The sequence below is a fragment of the Excalfactoria chinensis genome, chromosome Z (assembly GCF_039878825.1).
Source record: "Excalfactoria chinensis isolate bCotChi1 chromosome Z, bCotChi1.hap2, whole genome shotgun sequence".
In the NCBI taxonomy this organism is placed as follows: domain Eukaryota; kingdom Metazoa; phylum Chordata; class Aves; order Galliformes; family Phasianidae; genus Excalfactoria; species Excalfactoria chinensis.
Genome location: NC_092857.1, coordinates 36,744,868 through 36,766,978, shown reverse-complemented (window position 1 = coordinate 36,766,978; position 22,111 = coordinate 36,744,868). Strand labels below are relative to the sequence as shown.

The 22,111-nt window shown below is 39.2% G+C and overlaps 1 protein-coding gene across 7 annotated transcripts in view; it reads right to left on the bottom strand.

The window, feature by feature from the left end:
- The window catches only part of AGTPBP1 (ATP/GTP binding carboxypeptidase 1), a 68,366-nt gene that overhangs the window by 45,470 nt on the left and 785 nt on the right, over positions 1-22,111 (bottom strand). For 2 of the 7 annotated variants that reach the window (XM_072360206.1, XM_072360207.1), the window contains exons 1-2: positions 14,874-15,006; positions 5,718-5,788 (exon numbers count right to left, since the gene is read on the bottom strand). In XM_072360206.1, the coding sequence (XP_072216307.1) occupies positions 5,718-5,749 (32 nt within the window). In that variant the 5' untranslated portion in view covers positions 5,750-5,788; positions 14,874-15,006. Of the gene's footprint in view, positions 1-5,717; positions 5,789-14,706; positions 14,818-14,873; positions 15,087-15,133; positions 15,346-22,020; positions 22,040-22,111 lie in introns of those variants that run through there. The other 5 variants (XM_072360205.1, XM_072360210.1, XM_072360209.1 and 2 more) reach the window with 5 other exon arrangements.

The window sequence follows — 22,111 nt, the reverse complement described above, 5'->3', positions numbered from 1 at the left end:
ATTTGTTGTGCTCCATGACCTTAGAGGTAGGTGCTGGTGGTATGGCAACAGCCTTTGAACATTCCCACTAATATTAGGTTACACTTTGTTGCTGTGGAACCAATGGCAACAGAGTGGCAGTCTGACACAGAAGTGCCTATGAAACAAAGGTGGGTAATAGGTGTAGGAAACATGGAACCCACTGACGTTTGCTGAACATCTATGGAGACAAACTAGTGGATGTGAGCACACTGAAGAGGTGAGTGGAGTGTATCAGCAGCATCAGAAGCAAAATTAGCTGCTCCTGGTAATTTCTATGACTAGTTTTCTGACAGGCTGGTCTTTCTGAAGTGAAGAAAAAGATTATCATTCATAAGTAAGCCAATGTTCATTAGCTAAAGAAAAAGACTTCCATTTTAAGTTAAAAGACAAACAAACAAACAAACAAAACCTTCAAGAAGTCCCCAGATGTATAATCAGAGTTTGGATTTGTTTTGAACACGAAGAGTATTTTGGCCTAATATCACAACTTTCCTCGAAAATGTACTTCACATAATTAATTATTTATAAAGACAGGTAGATTACACATAAAAACAAATATTTATAGTGCCCAAAATAAAATCTCACTAGAAAATATTTTCTCTCTTCTTCAGTTTCAGGCTTTAACAACTATTTAGAATAGTTTTCAGATTCACATTCCTGTTAGAAAGTAGTTGTTAGACAAACTTTCAACAGTTGAATTATAGTCATACAATTGAGGAAACTTCTGCAACAGTCCATGTTACACAAACACTGTCCTGACTATCTGCAATGAAAGTATACAAGATTAACTTTATAAATACAGTCAGTCAGTATCTCTTATAATAATGCAGAATTATTACTTCTTCATTTGTATTTTATATTTGTGAAAAGGCTTCACATATGTACCACCTGTTAAAAAGATTAGTTCACGTATGGACAAAGAAATGTTAAAATCAAGGTAAATAAAATAAAATAAAATAAAATAAAATAAAATAAAATAAAATAAAATAAAATAAAATAAAATAAAATAAAATAAAATAAAATAAAATAAAATAAAATAAAATAAAATAAAATAAAATAAAATAAAATAAAATAAAATAAAATAAAAACAGCTAATAGCAAAGCTCATGCTGCTGCAAAAGCAAACCAGTAGTAGCTGCTGAGGAAAATCCAGAACTATTACTTTCCCACACTGACATCTAAATAAGCAGCATAATTTAAAAAACCCTTCAGATTACAGCCAATATTTATAATTTTTTAATATCAGTAGTAAGGAGCGGCAAAAATAATTACAAAGTTTAAATCAAAGTCATTTGCTAGACTTTAATTTGAGAGTATTTTCTGATCTAAAATAAATATCACATTACGTGCATGATTAAAGGATAATAATTTCCATCTCTTTCTCACCATCCCATATCAGGCTGAATAGTAGTAACAAAGCAACAACAAAGCCTAAGCTTGTTTTGTTTATTTCTACTCCTCTGTTTATTCACTGACCTCAAAATACTCCAAAATTAACCCAGGCCCTGTCAATCTAATATACAGACAGACTTCCAAAGGATGTTAACTTCATGAACTCCAAAATGAAACAAGAAAGCGCCAGCTAACTCAGAAAGAAGCTACAGCTGACGGGTAAGGGAGGAAGGACAAGTAAGTAACTGCCACTTTGTTATATCATTAGTCTAACAACGAAATATCTCTAGTTTCCAAGTAGGAAACAACTGTGGACAGCAACAAAGTAAAAGAAAAGAAGAAACAGAAGCTGTTCAAAATATAAAATTAGTTCAAAGAAATAATCGCTTCAAAGTAAATCTGATTTTTTACTCCTATGGCAAGCCAAAAAGCAGCACTTGATATATGGAAGTAGTACACCACCTAGAGACAGTTAACACCTAATATAGTATTTTAATACTTAGCAAAAGCTTTAAGGGGGTAGGAAGGGTAAATAATCCTCACTGTAGGCTACTACAACAATCCAATTCCAACAATTTAGAGGTATAATCTTCTCCCAGGGCTAGAATTTCTAGTAAGAGCAGCCAGTGCTAACAGTTTGAAAACTGTTTTAGGCTATTCATTTTGAAAGAAGTCCTTGAGCCAAGTAGATTTCACATCTGCAGAACACACAGTTAAGTGTCCTTGAAAATGGCAGCAGTCCTAGAGCCCATGCTCAAATATGAATCAAAGTCCTCATCTAACCTATGACTGAATTTTCTCCTTAAAACAGGAAACAGACTCTTATTAAATTCTACACTAGTATACCTAGTGGTGTACAATACTGCAATACCTTCAATGTCTGTATGTAAATTGGTAAAGGACTGTAGGACACAACTTATAGTAACCAGCCTGACTGACTGCACCTCCATACAGCATAGCTGTGACAACTCATTTGACCTGAGAACAAAACAAAAGCCTAATCTTCTCTGAAAGTCTTTTGGGTAACTGAAATGTAAATAAATGTCTTCTCAAACAAGCAGATTCTCTATTTAGGAAAGAGTTCTTCAAAATAAAGGAATTCAGTGTTCTTAACCTAGCAGCTAGGTAAAACAAGGAAATAACGAGTGGCAGAGAAGAAACTGTGTTCTGTCAAACTTTAGCCGCTGACATTCCAGAATCTCACAAGAACACCCTTAAAACTACAGCCAGCCTTTCATAAGAAACTTATTTTCCCCACAGTGTGAAGAACCTTTTTTTTTTTTGTTGTTGTTGTTGTTTAAAAACCTCACCTCTTACAAAACTTCCCTGTAAGACCGCTCCACAGTCACTGAGTCTTAGATAGCTTCCACTATTTCTAGTTAGAAAGTCATGGCTACAGAGCACCAGAATAAGCTTTGTGAGGTCACTGACACTATGCTTAAGACCATGTTCACTCTTCCTGACAGATATATGATCAACCTGTCCTCAATGGCCTGCAAAACAGTGACAGAATGACAAGGACAACTGTACTGTAATGCTTTGTAAACTTTAAAGTTTTGATCACTGCAGTTTAACCTTAATATTTCTGTCCTTCCTCACTACAAATATGAATATCTACTGTTCTTCATCTGTCCCAATAACATTCCTCTTGAAATATAGTACCTTGCACATATTTCCATCAAATAGTTAGAACCATTTTCTGCATTGCACAAAAGTACCTTGAAGTCATTTGGTCCTCCGGTATTTTTCAGATCTTTTGAGATACAAATTGACTGCAATTTTAAGAAGTATTCCTCTCTTCCACTTCTTTAGCTGAACCTCTGAGTATTTTTCATTCATTTATGACCAGATATAGAAAAAAAAATAATATAACCAGAAAAACTCTGTACGTTGTTTACTTTATGACAATGAATAAATGCTACCACTTCAGCCAGTGCTCTATTCTAGGATACTTAAATGGAGCAGAAGCCTTACCTACCTGATGGCAGTATCATACACAGTAGTGTTTAAAGCTTCATTAAAATAATATATACCACATATTTCCCACAAAAAAAAAAAAAAAAAAAAAAAAGAGAGAGAGAGAAATTCTCAAGACCATCTCAAAGCACATTCACCTGTTGAAAGTATCACCTGTTCTACTAACTCTTCCAGGAATCTGTGTGAAGACCAGAAGTGAACTGATCTACAGTTACTCAGTTTCTTCTCCCTCACTTCCAAAGACAAAAGAAATACATTTGCTACATCCATCCTTCTGCACTTAGCCTAAATCCCATGAGTTTTTAAGTCAACAAGTAAGCTCTGGGACAGATCTAGGCAGCTTTTCTTTAAGCATCCTGAAATGAATTTTACCAGACACTTTTGACTGTATACACTGCAAGTGTACACTGATTAGGAAAGCCCTGGGTAGATACAGAGGAAGCATTTACCCACACAGCAAAGATTAGAAGACTATAGGGGTCAATACTTGAAAAAGAACTTACTTAACAAGAAAACACCTTTTCAAAGAAAGTACTCTCATTTCAGTGACATTTACTCCAGCCCAACCTCCATAGCGTTTAAGCATTCCTACTGTGATTATGAAAAAGTACTAAATTCACAACTCTCCCTTACCTGTACCCCCATTACTACTACCACTGTGTAGTACTTTCACCAAACTACGGATAAAAACCTAATTATCTGCTCAAGGTGACATCTGTCATAGCTGTAATCAAACATCACTTATCTTAGAATAGTTTTAAGCTACTCATCTTTAAGAAGTCCTCCAAAATAACACTCAAATGGGGGAAGTCAGTTTCCCAACTGTATGTACTTCCTCTGAAATTGTTGATTGCTGTTAGCCAACACATTTACATATCAGGAAGTGTTTCCCTTCTCTACAGCAAAGTCTTGTGCATTCCAGCATGCTATCTGCAGTAAACCCAGTGTGCCTGCAGAAAGCTGATTTGAAGTAGGTAGAATTCTCTCCCACCCTTCTTTTTTTAATCTATTCAAACCACTTCCAAACCTAACTTTCCTTTCAACCATCTCCAGTTACCACTATCTTTAGAAAGATGATATTCTGGATTGGTTCATCGCTATCTCTGGAAACAATTAATCACTTTTTTGCATGTATGACTTAGGGAAAAATTACTTTCGCTTACAGGGAAAGAAACTTTCTTTTTAGCACACTAACTAAAGGAAAAATTAAATAAATAAATAAGTAACAACAACAACAATGAAAACACTTAAGTAGACACTCCGCAAAAATATGTTTTTCTTTATATACTTTATGTACTGCAGTCAGTAGTGTTTCCAAGAATATCCATTGCTGAGAAATTGACTCTGCACATGATAAGGTCTAAGCAAATGATATATCTTAAGCAGAAAACCTAAGTTTATTTACTATTTTTCTGGTTATGACTTTTACACAAACAAGAATAATCGGTCTTTAGCATCAAGCAGTTCCACTACTACAAGGAACAAAAGCTAAGACTAATCCAAGTGTTTTCATTTAAATTGTTATATAACCCTCTTAAATTTTAAATCCAGCCCAAGATATAAGATTTATCCAGAGTACAGCAAGTATTTCTCACAAATTCATTCACTCACTTACAAAAGAACTAGAATTTCAGAGGACTAGTGCAGCCTATTTTGCTTCACTAAGAACTTTTCTAAATCTTCAGAGCAAACGGTTTGATGAAATGAAGTGGTTCAACCTGTGCTAGCTCAAGAAGAGAAAAAAACAAACGTCCCACAACAGCTTCCTGAAGTTGTCTAAATGTGACATGGCCTTCCACAGTTAAGCACATAACTTTTTAAAATATTTGTTAAGATGAGCTATCACAAAAATAACAAACTCTTCTGTAACTTCATTTGCTTGTACTATTGGATTGTAGAATTGTTGTAGAACAACACTCTGTGACTTCCTGTATAGCGTTATAACCTATCCATTAATTCCTTCAGACAAAAATCTTTTTTATGTTTCACCAGTACCTGCATGAAATTATGAAATTAACTGATATTTCTTTCAATGAAATAGAATGTATATTAACATATGTATGGATATATCTGAGAATAACTGCTGGAGCATTTTAAGTGTGAAAAACTATCCATTAAAAGTGAAATTACTTTATGCTAAACAACGTAAACTTTCTCAGATGGAACATCTGGATGCAGAGCTCTGAATGTGATCCCATCAGGGCAGAGAAGAGAGGGAGGAGAACATCAGCTCACTCTCGTAAGAGACAAGCAATATTTTATTTAACATAAAGATTGCTTCTTCACAAACCTCTAATGTCTTAATGCTGAGAAGTCACTAAACCCACCTTTTTTCAGATGATGTTTTTACTTTGTTCATATCGGAAATCTTATTCTTCAAATCACCATCTCCAATAACCTAAAAGATAATAAACAATCACAAATTATCAATATCTACTGCTATTTACTGATCATATGTTACCAGTATATTGAATGCCTCTACATTAGACACCTTAAGTTTATTTGTGCTGATCACACTTCTCCACACAGACACAAGCTCTTCCTCTCTTCAATCTATTTAACATCACTTTTAAAATAATGTATTGTTAAGTATGAACTGTAGTTCCACATTATAATTTAGTCCTACCAAGCTCAGAGTTTGATTATAATAAAACAGAAATTGATGCCAAGAGATTTAACAGCCAGTATTTTCATCCCCATAACTGTAAGTCATCAAACAAAGCTTCTGCTGAAGCTAATATATGCACTTTAAAAAGCTTTCTGGATAATGTGAGATACTACAAAATACTTATTTCTCACTACTATTCCACACATCCAGAATAACAAGGAATAGTGGTGCAGCAAGAAACATGGAGTGTTTGGTGTTCTTATTTAAGCAAGACCTGAATACATTTCTTGGACAGAAACCATACCGTGCTAAGGACTCAATTTTCCTATCCTTTTAAGGACATAGTGTCCTCAGGGTACACTGCTTCCTCAAACAGTGCCTCTGAGCAATTAAGGTTGCAGTCTATAGGACCATTAACTGAACCACAGTGCTTCCATTTGAGGTCTAATATGAATAATAAATACTGTAACAACAACAAACCCAGAAACATAACACCAAAATCACAATGGTGTTCTCAAATGGCACAGGGTTAGTTTTAAGACAGATGACAGGATAAAGAGAGGAAAAAGATATTCAAATATACAGGTGGTGAGATGATATTGCACTTATTCTCTTGGGAAATGGCAGCAAGAAATATGCACACCCTGTAGAGAAATTTCTAAGACTTTTGAAAAGTCTTTGTTCAACATGTATAATAACCAAATTTTTATTACTGGAAAATTCCATTTGACAGATGCTAGAAGTCTAAAGCAGGTGAATTATGAAGGAAGTTTGTTTCAAAGTTTAACTGAAAACAGAATCTTTTCTCAAAAACCAGTGAGCAATTGCTCAGTTTTTCAAAAATTCCATCTTTGTTCAATTGAATAGCTGTCCTGGACTAGTTCAAGTAACCTCCAGGTGCACGCTATCTTGACTTCCTTTAAAGAAAATGAGTAGTTAAAGGAGAATAGTTGTGTTCACCACAAAGGAGACAATATGACAAAAAATAAATTCGGTATTACTCTATCCAGACTATAGGTCTTACTTGGGGAAAATATATTAGATTCTTGAATTCAAGTAGCCAAGTGCTGTTTAGTTTGCAGTGCTGACCTGCTGTCAGACAGATGATTAACAGTCTTACAATGCCAACAGTGTCTATATATTATACTGCGCTGAAATGCCTTACAAGTGGAGCCAGCAACACAGCTGAACTATCCTGAACTGCTAGGTCTTGATTTTCTTGACTCTAAATTCAACATAAAAAACTGAACCTTATTAAACACTAAGGTACAAACAGTCCAGGTCAAGCAGGTTAAAAAGAAACAAACAAACAAAAAATTCCCCCCCACACACACAAAAAGCAAAAAAGGGAGAAAAGAATGTACACACTACATAGCAGCAATCCAGAGGGTCGAGCAGAGTAACTAATTATCTCTCTGACATTCTACTATGTTGATGATGATGCAAGAAATCACAAAGAGTTATTAAAACTTTATATGCTATGCTTAATTTGAATAAAGGATTCCTAGAAAGGTGAAGACAACAAGAACACGGGGCACAGCTAATGCCACTTGCCTACCAGTGGTCGCATAGAAATGAGTAAATTACCAGCAGTTATTGCACACTAGAAAGAGCAACCAAAAGAAAAAAAAAATAATAATAAATTTTTAAGAGGAGCAAACCAGAAGGGAGTAGAGGGTGATGAGTAGTTACATTTCAAGTTGATATACGCTGGATTCTGTGGAATCTCCCATGGTTATCTCATACTGCCTGTGGAACACTATCCCATGGCAAATTCCTCATAGTAAATTTCTTCAGGGAGGTAAAGTTTCAAATCAGAAGTTGCACTTACATAATGCAATACTAAGACATGAAATGAACTACAATAAGTTTGACATGAATTCCACCTTACCCATTTCCTCCTACAAGTAACAACATGCCTGATGTAACATGTACTCACCTTCCTCTCGAGTTAATTCTTGGTCACTGAGACACCAACTCAGCTTCACTAATCTTCCCAGTCCTATGAAATCTATGGGTGAATCCTAAGCAAAAGGGCAGAGGATACACCCAGTACTTCTCATAAGATTTCTCCTAAGTGTGAAATGGAAGCCTAACACAGAACCCACGTTCCTGCTTGTTAGACAAACAACCACAAAGCTATTATGTAACAACGTTCCTCATTTTATGAAATTATTTTCTTCTGTTCAGAATAACAGCTAAATATCATCAACCACTTCATTCATACCTCGCATCCAGGGCTATCTATGGTGAGGGGTCTGGAGCATAGGCCTTATGAGGAGCGGCTGAGGGAGCTGAGATTGTTCAGCCTGGAGAAGAGGAGGCTCAGGGGAGACCTTATAGCTCTCTATAACTTCCTGAAGGGAGGCTGTAGTGAGCTGGGGGTCAGACTCTTCTCTCGTATAATCAGTGATAGAACTAGAAGGAATGGTTTCAAGCTGCGACAGGGGAGGTTCAGGCTGGACATTAGGAAGTATTACTTCTCAGAAAGGGTAGTCAGGCATTGGAATGCACTGCCCAGGGAAGTGGTGAAGTCACCAACCATAGGAGTGTTCAAGAAACGTTTGCATGTTGTGTTGAGGAATATGATTTAGCTGGGAAGTATTGGTAATGGTTGGAATAGATGATCTTCTAGGTCTTTTCCAACCTTGAAAATTCTGTGATTCTGTGATCTACTGGGAGTGCCTTCTAGACTACTGAGACATGTAAGGACACTACCTACTTCAATGCTACGTTGATTTCTACATTAGATGAACATCAAGATGCTCAGCATCTTCAAGACAGCAATAGCTCTGGTAAGACATTGAGACAGGATTCACAGGAAATATTACTGACACAAGTTAGGTAGCAACAGTGCTGAGAGGGAAAGGGAAATCAGTAAATCCAGCACAGTGCTCTTGGTTGGATATTAATTCCATTCCACTAGCACAGATGACCGGACCTCAGAATTTCTGTGAGAAAACACAGAATGATGATTCAGTCACAGAAAAAAAAAAAAAAAAAAAAAGTCCCCTCATTAAAATAAGATCATTCCCCTTGTTTGTTTTACATACTTCTTCATTTACATGCAAATATCAGGAATCAAAGGATGGGTTGGGTTGGGACCTGTATGATCACCTATTTCCAACACCCTGCAGGGACACCTCCCTCTAGACCAGCTTGCTCAAAGCCCCATCCACCCTGGCCTTGAACACTTCCAGGGAGTGAATACTATAGTGCATTAGAAACCACCAAAATATCAACTTTACCATCAAAGAATGACAGAACTGTAGGAACTGGAAAGGACCTCTGAAGATCATCAAGTCCAACCTCCCTGCTACAGCAGATTTCCTAGTAGACATCCTGATGGATCCTGTATATCCACAGAGAAGGAGACTCCACAACCTCCGTCATTCTCACAGTGAATAAGTTCCTCCATGCCTTAGTATGGAACTTCCTGTGCTACAGTTTCTACTGGCTGCCCCTTCTACTGTTGCTTGCATCAAGAGCTTGACACAGAGTTTGTTCCTGCACTTTAATGGTTTATAAACAGCAGTGAGATCCCCACTCAGCCTTCTCACAGATAGATTGAATATTCTCAGGTCCCTCAGCTTTCCCTCATACAGATGTGCTCCAGGCCTCTCATCATCTTTGTTACTCTCCACCAGACTCTTTCTAGGAGACCCATGTCTTCTTTGATCTGGAGAGCTGAAGTACTTAGGGCTGAACAGTAGGCCCTAAACCAAAGTAAATCCTAATACGCATGCATATGCATGGTCACAGAGGTTTTCTTGCATCTTCTTTAAGACTCTGATACTTAAATCAACACATATTTCATAAGAAAACTTTCTAAGTGCTCTGAAAAGTTATTCTAAAATAAAACTGGAGATATCAAATTAAACTCAATACAGTAACATACATGCCTTACCTGTACATGAACTTACAGTTAAATGCATTAATTGCTTTTTTTTTTTTTTTTTGCCTCTCATCTCCCACTAATTGCTAATGGGCATCTAAACGCCCATTAAACCTAATTCAAGCCTTACACTAACTTTAGAGAAATCTAAAATGCAGGATCACAATTGTACAGTCTATGCAAGTCAGTACTGAGCATTTTTACCACCATTTTCTTAACATCATATCTGAAAAATCTGCATGTATTCCATAGAGTAACCTCAAATCTAAAGCTCAAAATGTTTAGTTTATGTAATAGCAGTCCTGCTTTCATATTTCAGATTTCTTCCCCCCATTCTTTGCCACTGAAACTTGAAGATTTTGATACATACATACCTACCAGTATACACATTCTAGTGGTAACCGAAGTGAGTAGTACTGGTCAACTGGAGCAAAGCAACTGCCACAAAAACAGACATGCTGAGAAGTGACACATGTAAAACATGCCAGATGAAGCCAATGCCTGAACTCTGCGGAGGATGAAAAAGCCACAAAGCTTTCACGCTAGAGTCCTGTTATTGAAACTCTCTTTTAGAGATAATGTTTGCCACTGACATTGGAAGACATTTTGAGTCTATATAAGTTAAATTCATATACACTGGTTGACCAAAATATTTTAACATAGTGATGCTGTTCACAGAATTACAAACATTACAATATCTTTTAATTTTCTTAAAGTTAAAAAAGAGTCCTTTAAAAAAAAAAAAAAAAAACTTCTGAAATTAACCCTAGTTAATACAATGACTTTCCGGCAAAGTACCCTGAAATTACATTCTCAAGACAGTTCACTAGCTCTTTTTATCATATCAACTGGAAAATAAAAAATGAGGATATGCACAGCTTGTTGATATCCTTCAGTTTGCTCTTCTTATAGGATATTTAGTTTTCCGTATTTCTTTTCACCAGAAACTCCTAACAAATTTACCTCATATTTTAAGAAAGGCCTATTCTTCATTGAGCCAGCTCAGTATTTTGGAAATGCATTTTATCACAATAGATGAGTTTTAACTATCAGATTTCAAATCATATGAGGAGATAAAACAAATCAACAATTTCAATATGTAAATCTGGCTCATTAAGTCTGCAAAATCTTTAGAAATATTTACCTCTACATACATTTCCATGTTTTGCTTTGCATTTAAAAATAGGTGCATCCTATCTTTAAGATATGCACAACAAGTGCAAAGCAAACAAATTATTTCTTTGCTACTTACCACACAGTAGAAGCAAGCAGCTGAGCAAAATCATTGTAAATGTTAAAATCAATAAGAAAAAGCTAATATGTGAAAGACGCAACAAAGAATAGAAATTTCAGAGGACAAAACAATGTCAAATAACAGTAATATATATTTAAAAAAAAAAAAACAGATATGAAATAAGAAACAATGTAATGATCTAGAAATTTGTAAAAGCAAGGCAGCAAAAAGTTGTGAAGTCAGAGCTCTACTAAAATCCACTGATGGCTCAGATGATTGATTGTATTCTTAAGTGTGCTTCCAAAAGACAGTCCTACCACTCACATATGGGCATGCGATCTCCCCCTTTCCCCTCCACTTACCCCCAATAGAGCTTAAAACAGAAGCAAATAGGCCTTTGATAGCACAGCATTTCACAAACCCCAAATTCTCAGAAGCTGTTTGTGGATCAAAATATTTCTTCCTTTCCAAGACCCTGAAAAAGTCTGTTTGAACAGAACTTCAAATAAAGATCAGCTACTGTCTTTTCCTTGTACCCACTGCTATAAATATTTATATTAGGAAACAAAGTCAGCTGATTAGTTTACCCACTGCTGCATTATAACAAAGTGCTGACTTTCCGACGTGACTAGATAAACTGCAGTATATACTCAGACATTCAAAACAACGCATGCTAAGCTCCACAAGAGACTGAAGCAGCAAAGCTCTGTGCAGCAGCCTGCCAACTATGTCATGCAGCTTATTACCACCAGCTATAAAAAAAACAAGTCTGATATATGCTGTCTAAAAAGCTGTAAATATCTAAGTCATGTCCCTTTAAAAAAATCAACTTCAAAACCAACACACAAAGTCACTCAGCAAGAAAAGAGCAAAATAAGAAAACTACACTTAGTTTCTTGCATAGGAAGACACTCCTAGAAAGTTACCGGCACCTGATATCCGTACTCCTCAAGATATGAGGAACTTGTCATCGTCATGCTCAGAGTATCATGTTCAAAACTTGCTTGATTTAAGTTGACAGAAATATTGCGAAAGTCAGCTGCTTCTCGCACAGATAACATAACCCCTTCATCAGGCAGAAGGCAAATGGTACAGGGCCAGGGGGGGAGCTGGGAGCAGTAAAAATAGCCAGGAGGAGAAGGACTATCATGGAAGAAACTAAGCACTTCCCTCCACCAAATCCTGAACAAGAACTGGAAATGCCTGCAATTTTCCTGATTTCTTGGCGATGCCTCAACAGCAAAGTGCTACACCTCAGATGTACCTGCCAACATCAAGCTCAGTGTCCAGCCCTCTGAGCTGCTGTCAGAGCAGCTCAGGTAGGTCTACAAAGATATCAAGCACTCACACTTGTTATTTTACCAGCTGAGCTATGGGAAACGGTCAAGCCTTTGAACCCCAATGGAGAGAGGAAGAAAATGAAAAACAGTAAATAGCAACCAATGGCTCTATGTTGCAGACCTGTAAACTGAAACATACTTCCAGCTCTTTAACTTTTAAGATGATTCTGTTAATTATTAAGCAGAAATAAAATCATGTCACAATCCATAAAAACTTTCAGCAACCGTTCCCAGAAATCTGATTTGGCCTGCTAACTGTAGGTGAAAATGTTACAATTTTATGAAGCCTCCCCTCCAGTACATGCAACACTGGGCAACACTTCTTCAAAATCACAGGATTTTTTTAAACGTTCAGCAGAACTCTCACATGTATTTCTCAATGTATTATGCTTTTGGGATAACACTTTCAGAACTCATCTCCACAGCTATTGCAAAAGAAAGGAAGCACCTTCCTCCACAACTTTCAGCTTTTCTGTGCAGAGCTGTTACAAAACTAACCATGCATCAGTCATGCTGAACTGTCCCTGTATCCAGGGCACACACACTGAACAGCTCATAATCTCCTTGATGCTTAGCACAGGATATCAGACAGTAAAGCTGAGCATAGTAGCAGGGCTTGAAAACAGGCCCAGAGACACACTGCCATTACAAATCCCTCCTAAGCACTGTCACAAGCAGCTGCCTTGCTCGGCACTCACACAAGAAACTTGACTTCCTCTCTAAGTTCCTCAAGGAGTTTAAATGCTTCAGTAACTGCAATCGTTACTCCAGAGCATGACTTGAATAGCACTCAGCTCCCTCAAACATTAGCAATCCATATCACAGGGGCAACCTCTTAAGAGCAAGGAGCTCACAGATAGTGGAAACATGAGAAAACTTTCAACTTATGCGTGTCAAGAGCAAAAGAGCAGGTGGCTGCCAGACACATTCAGAAGAGTACAACCATGCCCAGAACCTGCCTCTCATCATGAGCCATCATGAGGCATGCTGCTGACAACTTCTTGGGCAAATGCAAGCTGAAAGCCTTCTCTAGGCTGAAACGCAAACACAGAGTGAAACAGCAAGATGCTCTACCAGCCCAGAGGGCTTCAGCCCTCCCTGAGGCCTCCCTGCTCTAGTTGGAGCTTCTTAGGCTTGATTTGGAAAGCTGGTCTCTGCAGGGATAAATTAACTGTAATGAAAATTAGCCAAATGCTTGCTACCACCTTCTACCAAGACAATGGTGGGGTTGGTTTGTTTGTTTGTTTTATTCCTCAAATTGGACAACTTCAGCACAAGTACTGCCCCCTGTGGGTGTCACTTCACACAAAAATCCACACTGAGAACTCCTTACTCAGCCATCCTTCCCTTGCTTTTTGGAAGAATAAAATTAAAGCTTAAAAAAAAAAATTAAAAAAAATTAAAAAAAATTCTTAACTGATGGGGGGTGTGTGACAAAACACCCCTGATGTTACATAGCAAGGTCTCCAGAAAAGGACACTGCCTTGCTACTCCACCAGGGACCCAAACAGCAATAAGAGAACCCAGCACAGACTTGCAGTTGCTCATAAGCAGATGCTGAAGTGCTGTAGCACCCTCAGGGCTTCCTGATGGACAGAACAGTGGCCGCGCTGTCACCGCGCTCTGTCACTGCGCGGTAGCGACACGCAGCGCTGTGCGGACAGCATCAGCAGCAGACGGCCTTCCATGTAGCATAGCGTAACTTGCACGCCGCTGGTCTATCGGAGCATCGCTGCCGGGAAACACTCCTAACTGCTCGCTGACTTCCTCGAAACGGACTCACACACACACAAAGCTTGCTCTAAAACAGCCCTACCTAAAAGTTTCAGAGTATTTTTTTCCCCAGAAAGGTACGCAGAATATCACCTCTGCCCCAAGGCACGACACCGAGCTTACAGCTGGCGGTGACCGGTTCATTCACGTGTCTGAAATAACATCCGGCACTGAGGAAAAACACCGTTTCCCCACCGCAACGCGTTGCTCACTGCTTAGCTTCTCTCCGAAGCACTCGCAACACCTGCAGCATACAGCTATGCCAAATTCCCACGAGCGGTAAAAAGAAGCAAAGCAGCGCACGAAGGAAGAAGCAGCCGCGGCCCCGCGCTGTGCCCACGCCGGCTCACGCAGATCTGACCGGGCTGGGCCGGCCCGAGCCCGGGCCCAGCCCCGTCGCACCCACACTGCCCGCCGCCCTGGGCAGACCAGGGGAGCTGTGCGGAGAGCCGACCACAGCACGTACCACGGGGGAGGCGGTTTCCGCAGGCGGAGGCAGACAGCGCACATCGCTAGATTGCAGGCGCCGCAGGGCCGGGCGGGCCCCGCAGTCCCATTTTGCTTCTGCCGCGGCCCCGGCCCCTCCCCGCAGCGCGCGCTGCCCCGCCCGGCCCCGCCCGGCCCCCGCTTCACCTTGGCCGTGGCAGGACGCGGGCGAGGCGGCAGAGCGTGCCCCTCACCGCACAGCGCTGAGGCGGGGGCGCAGGGCCGCTCCCCACCGGTCTCATCCGCGCGGCGGCAGGAACCTGCCGGCACACAGAGCGTCACGGACACGCCCGCCGCGCCCCGGCGCTGCGCAGGCGCCCCAGCCGGGGATCGGTGCCGGCCTGCGCGGCCCCCGGCGCTACCCGGGGTGGAAGCGGTCCCTCCGCCTGCTGCAGCGATAATCTCACCCGTGCCGCTAGCGCGGACCCTCCCTGCAGGCTCTGGGGTGTCGCGGTCGCAGCCAGCCGGAGAGAGGGAGCGGGCTGCCTCAGGCGGCTGCACGAAACGGGAGGCGTGTGAGAATCATATGGCTGCAGATCAGCGTGACAAGTCGCGTGGATTAGCCTCGCCCGTGGCGGCCCTGTAGCGTCACACAGTCCGCTCTCACATGAGCCATCCCTGCCCCGGCCCCGCGCGCACTGTCACACCCCGTTTTTCGTGGGAGGCACGTGCTCGCAGCTGCAGGTGGAACTGAGATCCCTGCTACCCAGCGTGCTGAGGAAGCACCGAATCACAAAAATAAATAAATAAATAAAAATTCAGATTGGAGATTTGTAAAAGTCCAAAACAAAGAAAAAGCCCGGACCATTAGATTTTATAGCAAATTGACCTCTGTGGTACTCAGGTCTGAGCCACTCAGCTCACCGATGACTTCTGCAAGTCAGCAGTATAGGTCCTTGGCACACTCCCATCCGTAACAACCAACAGATAATATTTCATGAAGTTCCTCAATTGGAGGAAGGAAATGTGTAAGAATGGCGAAGGTCTCGAAGACTCACAAAGGAGAAGAAGCCTTTTAGTTAAGGCTGGTAAATCAAAATCTGTTCCAAAACTCATTTATGCTAGTAATTATAGGTAATAGTTCCAATGAGGGCTTGATCCCTAATAGAAATATGCAACACCTGTTTCCTAATAACACTGTGTAACTACTGAGCTACCTATCCTGCATCTCACACAGCAAAATGTAGATTTTAAGTTCTACGTGCTGTTATGATTCTTGCTTTTCAAAATGCCATATCCATCTCGCTGTAGTAACTGCAACCACTGCAATCCACATATGATCTGTGTAGGGAGCATATACAGCTTTACCTTCTGAACACAGAACAAAACTGCGTCACTGACAAGTCAGTGGAAATTTGATAGTTGAGACCAGGGACCACTTCTGCACACTTGTGATAAGAGTGCAGGTAGATTCTAGCCCTCCTACATGGCTCTGGTAAAATAAAGTGTTTGCCTGGCTGTTAGTGTCAGCCAATTTCTGCCCATCTGATCAGGGAAGTCAGCTCCTGTATTGATAGAGTTAATCTAAGGTGATATAACAGATTATTAATTCCACAATGATGTCACTTATGCATAAATGTTGGTTATGCTTTCTGAATTCCCCTTCCCACCATATTAAAATAAATGGATAGAAGTGTTTAAGACATATAACCAGTTATCCTTGACTTTACTTACTTGGTCATTATCCAGCAAATACTTAAGCATTAATCACACTTCCTAGATCCTGTGAACAATCAGAAAACACACAGGTTTGGATGGAGCTTTGTCCCTCCCCTACCTAACACATTCTTCAGTCACCTGGCTTGAGCAAGTAGAACCCAGAGAATCAGAATGCAGGAATTTAACAGCATAGTGGCACTGGGTAGGAATAATCCTACTTGTTCCAAAACAGCCGTCATGTCTGACACAGCTGTTAACATTGAATACTTTAAAGCAGAAAACGATGCAGCTGAAAGTTTTCTGTGAAGTTCTATTCATAGAATGATTTTAAACACATAACTCTCAATAAAGCAATGTCGGGCACTAGAAGATGTAGAATAAACTCAAGTATGACTCAGTCAAAGACAGAAATAGTATCAGGCAGGCACTGGCAAGTAAAAAGCAAATAAGAAGAACATAAATAAAAGTCTCTTTTTCCTTTTTTATTTAATCTGAACAAAGAGGCAGTTAAATTCATTTAAGACTGGCAAAGAGGGTCATTTCCCCAGAGCAAATAAGTAAATAAATAGAGAGAGAGAAGAGTAATAGTAACTGCTAATACAAATATTTCAGTCCATAACTGAAATCCACTGGCTTTTCACCTTGTGAATATAATCAAAGAATATAGAAGATAAATGAGGCCTAAATACAAAATGAAAATTCATGTTATTACACCCAAAAGATTGTTCTGTAACTCTTGTTTTTGTTTTGTTTCTTCTAGCAGAGCATCTGCTTGTGGGAGTTCAAGGTCATAAATGAACCTAGAATTATTATTTTTTCTTTTGCAGATAAAATGAGTCCACATTTAGGACTTACTTCTACAGAAAACAAGTTTGCTTTTAGAACAAATGCATGAACATAGTAACAGACCAATATTGTTCTTAATTGTGTAAGAATTTTTACCAGTTCTGATGGAATTTAGTTAAATGAGACTGCAAGAACTTTTGTTTTCAAAAACATTCCAATGAAAAGTGAACGGTTTGAATCCTTTATAAAGATATACTTGAAAAAGCACACTTAGAATACAATTCTAATCATTTATCAGACACTATGAAACCAATATAATAGTTTATTATTGATTTCGTTTCACAGAATTTTCAACATTCCGAATGAAATCTTTACTGGAAACAAATAACTTTTTATTTAGCCAGAGAAAAACACAAGTCTGTGGTGCTTTGCAAATAAGATGATGACAAATAATATTACTGCCATTAAGCAAAAGCTGGACAAGACCCAGGCACACTCTTCCAAAAATAACAGCTACAGCAACAGCAATACTGCCTTGCAGAGCAGAACTGGTTCCATATAAGACTAAGCCTCTGATTTTGCTATTTAAACAAAATTTTGTCACAAGTACATGCTTTTTAATTGGACAATCCAAGTACTTTAAAATAAATAAATAAATAAAGTAACAAATATTTCTCAGTTTGCACTGTGTGGAAAAGCAAGCCCCTAAGGGAGTCTATGTCCAGCAACATAAATTAAAAAAGAGTGGCTTGTATGTTTACACAAATCACATTGCATTCATTTACTATTTTTGGCAAGGTAGTAAAAGCAGCAACTCCAGCAACACTTTCTGAAGGTTATGCAAAGGCAAAAGATGCAGACAAAGAAAGGCTGCCACCCCAGCTGTATGCTTATAGTCCATTATCTCAACATATACCAATACATAAGCAGCACCATGTCTTACAAAATCAGCATACATAACTAAAATAATCACAGGTAATTTTTAAAGTTAATGATTACTCCCTGTGGAAGCAGAATGAACAAGGAGGAAAAAAAAAAAAAAAAAAAAGTTCTTCAAACTACTCTTAATGGTAGCAATATGTAACATTTGATTCTACCCCCTCTCATCCTCAGTGTCCCTATCACCTGGTTACTCCCTCATTTGCTAGTAAACCTTTATCTGTACTAGTTCAGTCTGCCTTGCCTGATTCTATGTCCCTGTATACTAAGTGAATCCACTCAGTTCCAGATAATAAAGATCTACCAGTTCTCCTTAACTGAGAAAAATAATCACTCCCTTCTTTGAGAGCCAACATTTATCTCTGAATATACACTGGAGAATTTGTTTTTGTCTCTTAATCTCTTAGATATGTAATTCCTCTCCAAACATTAGAATACCTGGTACTTTTCTAACACAGCCTCTGTTTTCACCTTTGAGAAGATCTTTTGTGCTCTGCAATGTATGTATTTCAGCACAAACAAAAGCAATTCAGTTCAGTCTCCTATCTGTGGCTCATTCAGCTATTCTCGCTTTTATAACACTGCAAAAGAAATCACCCATCAATATCCTTTGCACAGAGTAACTCAGGAAGTATAGATTTGTAGCCTAGTGGATACCCTCATCTAAATGTTCAGGGGAAGGGTGCTTTGGGTGTGGTGGTGTGGTTTAACCCACAGGCAGGTCAGCACTACACAGCTATTCCCTTATCTCCAGTCCCACAGCATAATATGGGTGAGAGAATGTGGGCTGAGATAAATATAGTTTAATAGGACACAGAAAAAGGGAAATGATAAATATATGCATATATACAAAATAAGCAATGCACAACATGTTCTCTATCAGGTGAATGATGCCCAGCCAGGCCCCAAGCAGTGTCAGCCCTCCTAGCTAAGTACCCCAGCTTTATTGCTAAGCATGATGCCATTCAGGTGCAGGACATCCCTTTGATCAGTTTGGGTCAGCTGTTCCAGTTCTGTCCCATTCCAGCTCTTCCTGCACACCCAGTTTCTCTCTGGCACAGGTAGTGTGAGATGAAAAGTCCTTGACTTAGCATAAGCACTGCTCAGTGACAACTAAAGCCTCAAAGCAATATTGCTTTTCCTCAGAAATCCAAAACACAGCGCCATACCAACCAGAAAAAGACCAGTTGGAAACAGAACAGGTAGGAAAGAATTTCAAAAGTGATGCACCATGCTTGTACTAAGTCAGACACTTATATTACACATCTACCGATAACCAAACAAATTATAGTTATACATCCAAGACATTAACAACAAAATAAAACAAAGAAAAAGGAGGTCAATGTGACTCACCTGTGTTACAGTGAAAGAAGAGCGTCCATTTTCATTTTGTTTTTTGGTGTTGTTTGTTTCTTAGTTTGTTAGAGGGGGAAGAATGTATGTACATCATTCTACATGTACATACAACATGTACATCATGTAGTTCAGATGATTTCTGCACTCAGGGCACTATTTCACTATCCTTCCATATCCTGTAAATTATCATAGGTATTTTTATCAATGTGAGTGCACTAGAATTCGATAGCTGACAAGTATTACAAATTTGCAAATTGGGGTAGTTGGTTTTGTTGTTTTTAAACAGGCCACTAATCAGGAAAAGCTTGTGCTGAATTCCTCCATATATAAGCACATTAAGGAAAAGTAAGTAAGAAGTAAAATAGACTGCAGCCGAGCTGAAGCTCAACTTCTTTCTATTTATGAAAGTATCTGTATGCTTTCACATATCCCCATTTTCTCCCTCCCCCTGCATGAATTATTTCCATTGGCTAGGGACAAAGAAATTACAGATTCTTGAAAAATTTAAGCTGCTCTTTGAGCAAAGCAAAATGTAAGGAATAACCTTGAAAAAAGATGATGAGATACTTCCTTCTTTGGAAAATGCTAACTGAAAATAGCCTGCAGCAGGTCATCTCTCTTGCTATGATGGACTTAAGATGATACTTGAAGGAAGGGAGAGTACTCTATCCAACTCTCAAAAATGACAAACGGATATGTACTTTAAATACACACACAGTTCATGATTCCTAGAGCAAACAAAGGAAACATCTCTTAAATGTTTCCATTTATTTAGCATGTATTAATAGCAACCTCCAGAGTATGAAAATACGTAGCAAATAGAAAAGACTTAAAGGTAAGTTACACTTGTCTATTTAAGTCGATTGACTTTTGGGATATAGTTCTTCAAAGGCTGCAGATGACTTCTCTCTCTCTCTGCAAATCAAAATTTCTGTTACAGTATTTTTAAAATTTATTTCTTTATGCCAAATAGTATAAAACAAGTCTGCTCATATCTCCTTGTCAGTATCCTTAAAAAAATCATGTTTTAATACAAGTTGCTGCAGTGTAAAAATAACCTCTTACAAACTCATAGAAAATACATTTGTACTTTCAGAAGTAATATCATTTTAGAAAGGCAAAAATAGCAGGCAGACCACTGACTGCACTCTACGTCAGTTCATGGTTAGATGAAGTTTCCTTAAACAAAGCAGTCTATTTACATCAAGTATATGGTGAAGTCTTCTTACTGTATCACAGGAACAAAGGTACTCTGTAATTAATACTTAAGCAAGTTCCTCATAATCCTTGCATTTAATCGACTCCCACTGCACCAAGAAGAAGGAACACGTGTTCTGGATACAGTCACTACACAGATTGCCTTTCTGTCTTCCCCCTTCCCCAGCTCTATTTTGCTTAGTATTGACTGTCTTGTGGATCCTTACATCCAAACAGACGGATATCTTTGTGTTAAACACCAAAGCATTTAAAGTATTAGTAACTAGTAAAGCAAGTGTGCATGGAAACTGAAAATATATTAAAAAGTATTATTTCTTTGGATGTCCCTATGCAAGTACCACGTAGACCAGTCCATTGCTTTGCTCTACGAATACACTTCATTGCACCATAGGAAGATAACATGCTTCGATTATGTACATACCAAGCACCTCAGCTTACTGATCACAGCGGTGAACACAAAGTAACTTTTTGAACTGCTATAGGCTTTGCACACAAACACAGCCAACCTGCTTATCTTTCACTCATGGTTAATTTCCTTAATTTCCTACCTATATAGTAATCATGGCTGCAACAATATTCTGAGAAGTTCTTTTATCTTGAAATTTATACATAGAATTCCCCAGAAATTCAGCATTCTTTCTACAGAGTTCTGGTTCAGGCACCGTATTCCTTGCTACAGGGAAGTAAATGTAACTAGTTTTCACTTACAGATGCTTAGTCACCATCAGGTTCGACATCAAAGATCTGTTCTTTGCAATCATAACATGACAGATTAAGGGCATCTACCACACATAGCAGCACATCCTCCCAGAACGTAGGACTGCAGTGCTGTACAGTCCCCCAAAACATCCCTGAAGCCTCTGAATCCAAAAGGACAACTCTTTCTGATGCAGAAGGTGCTACCAGATGTCTGACAGCTGGCACACATTTTTCTCCTTTTGCCTCACTCCAGGTACATTTGCTCTGTGCATGGAACGTGTCGAATAGCAAGAATGAATTGCAAAGTTAGCTTTTCCATTTTAAATCTAACTACTCCTTCATATGCACTGGAGCAAAAGCCTCCCAGTTTAAGTTACCCCTTTTTGTTTATCAAAGCACGGTAGGAGCTGACTTCTATATTTGTGATGTTTGCCTTAAGCGCGGGAAATATTCAGCCTTTAGAATTAAATATTCACAGTAAACGGCTCTGAAGGCAAAAGTCCCTCAGACACGTCAGCTCGATTCCCCCCAGAGGACGAGATAACCAACACTGCCTGCAGCAGTCACACAACGCCTAAGGATAATAAAAACGCCGAGTCAAATCCGCTACCCCACCAGCAGGTCTCTCGTGACACACCTCCTCACCCACCGCACCCCGGAACTACCGCTGGCCGCCCGCGCTCGGATAGCTCCGCCCCGCCCCGCTCTTCACCGAGGGCAGGCGGCGG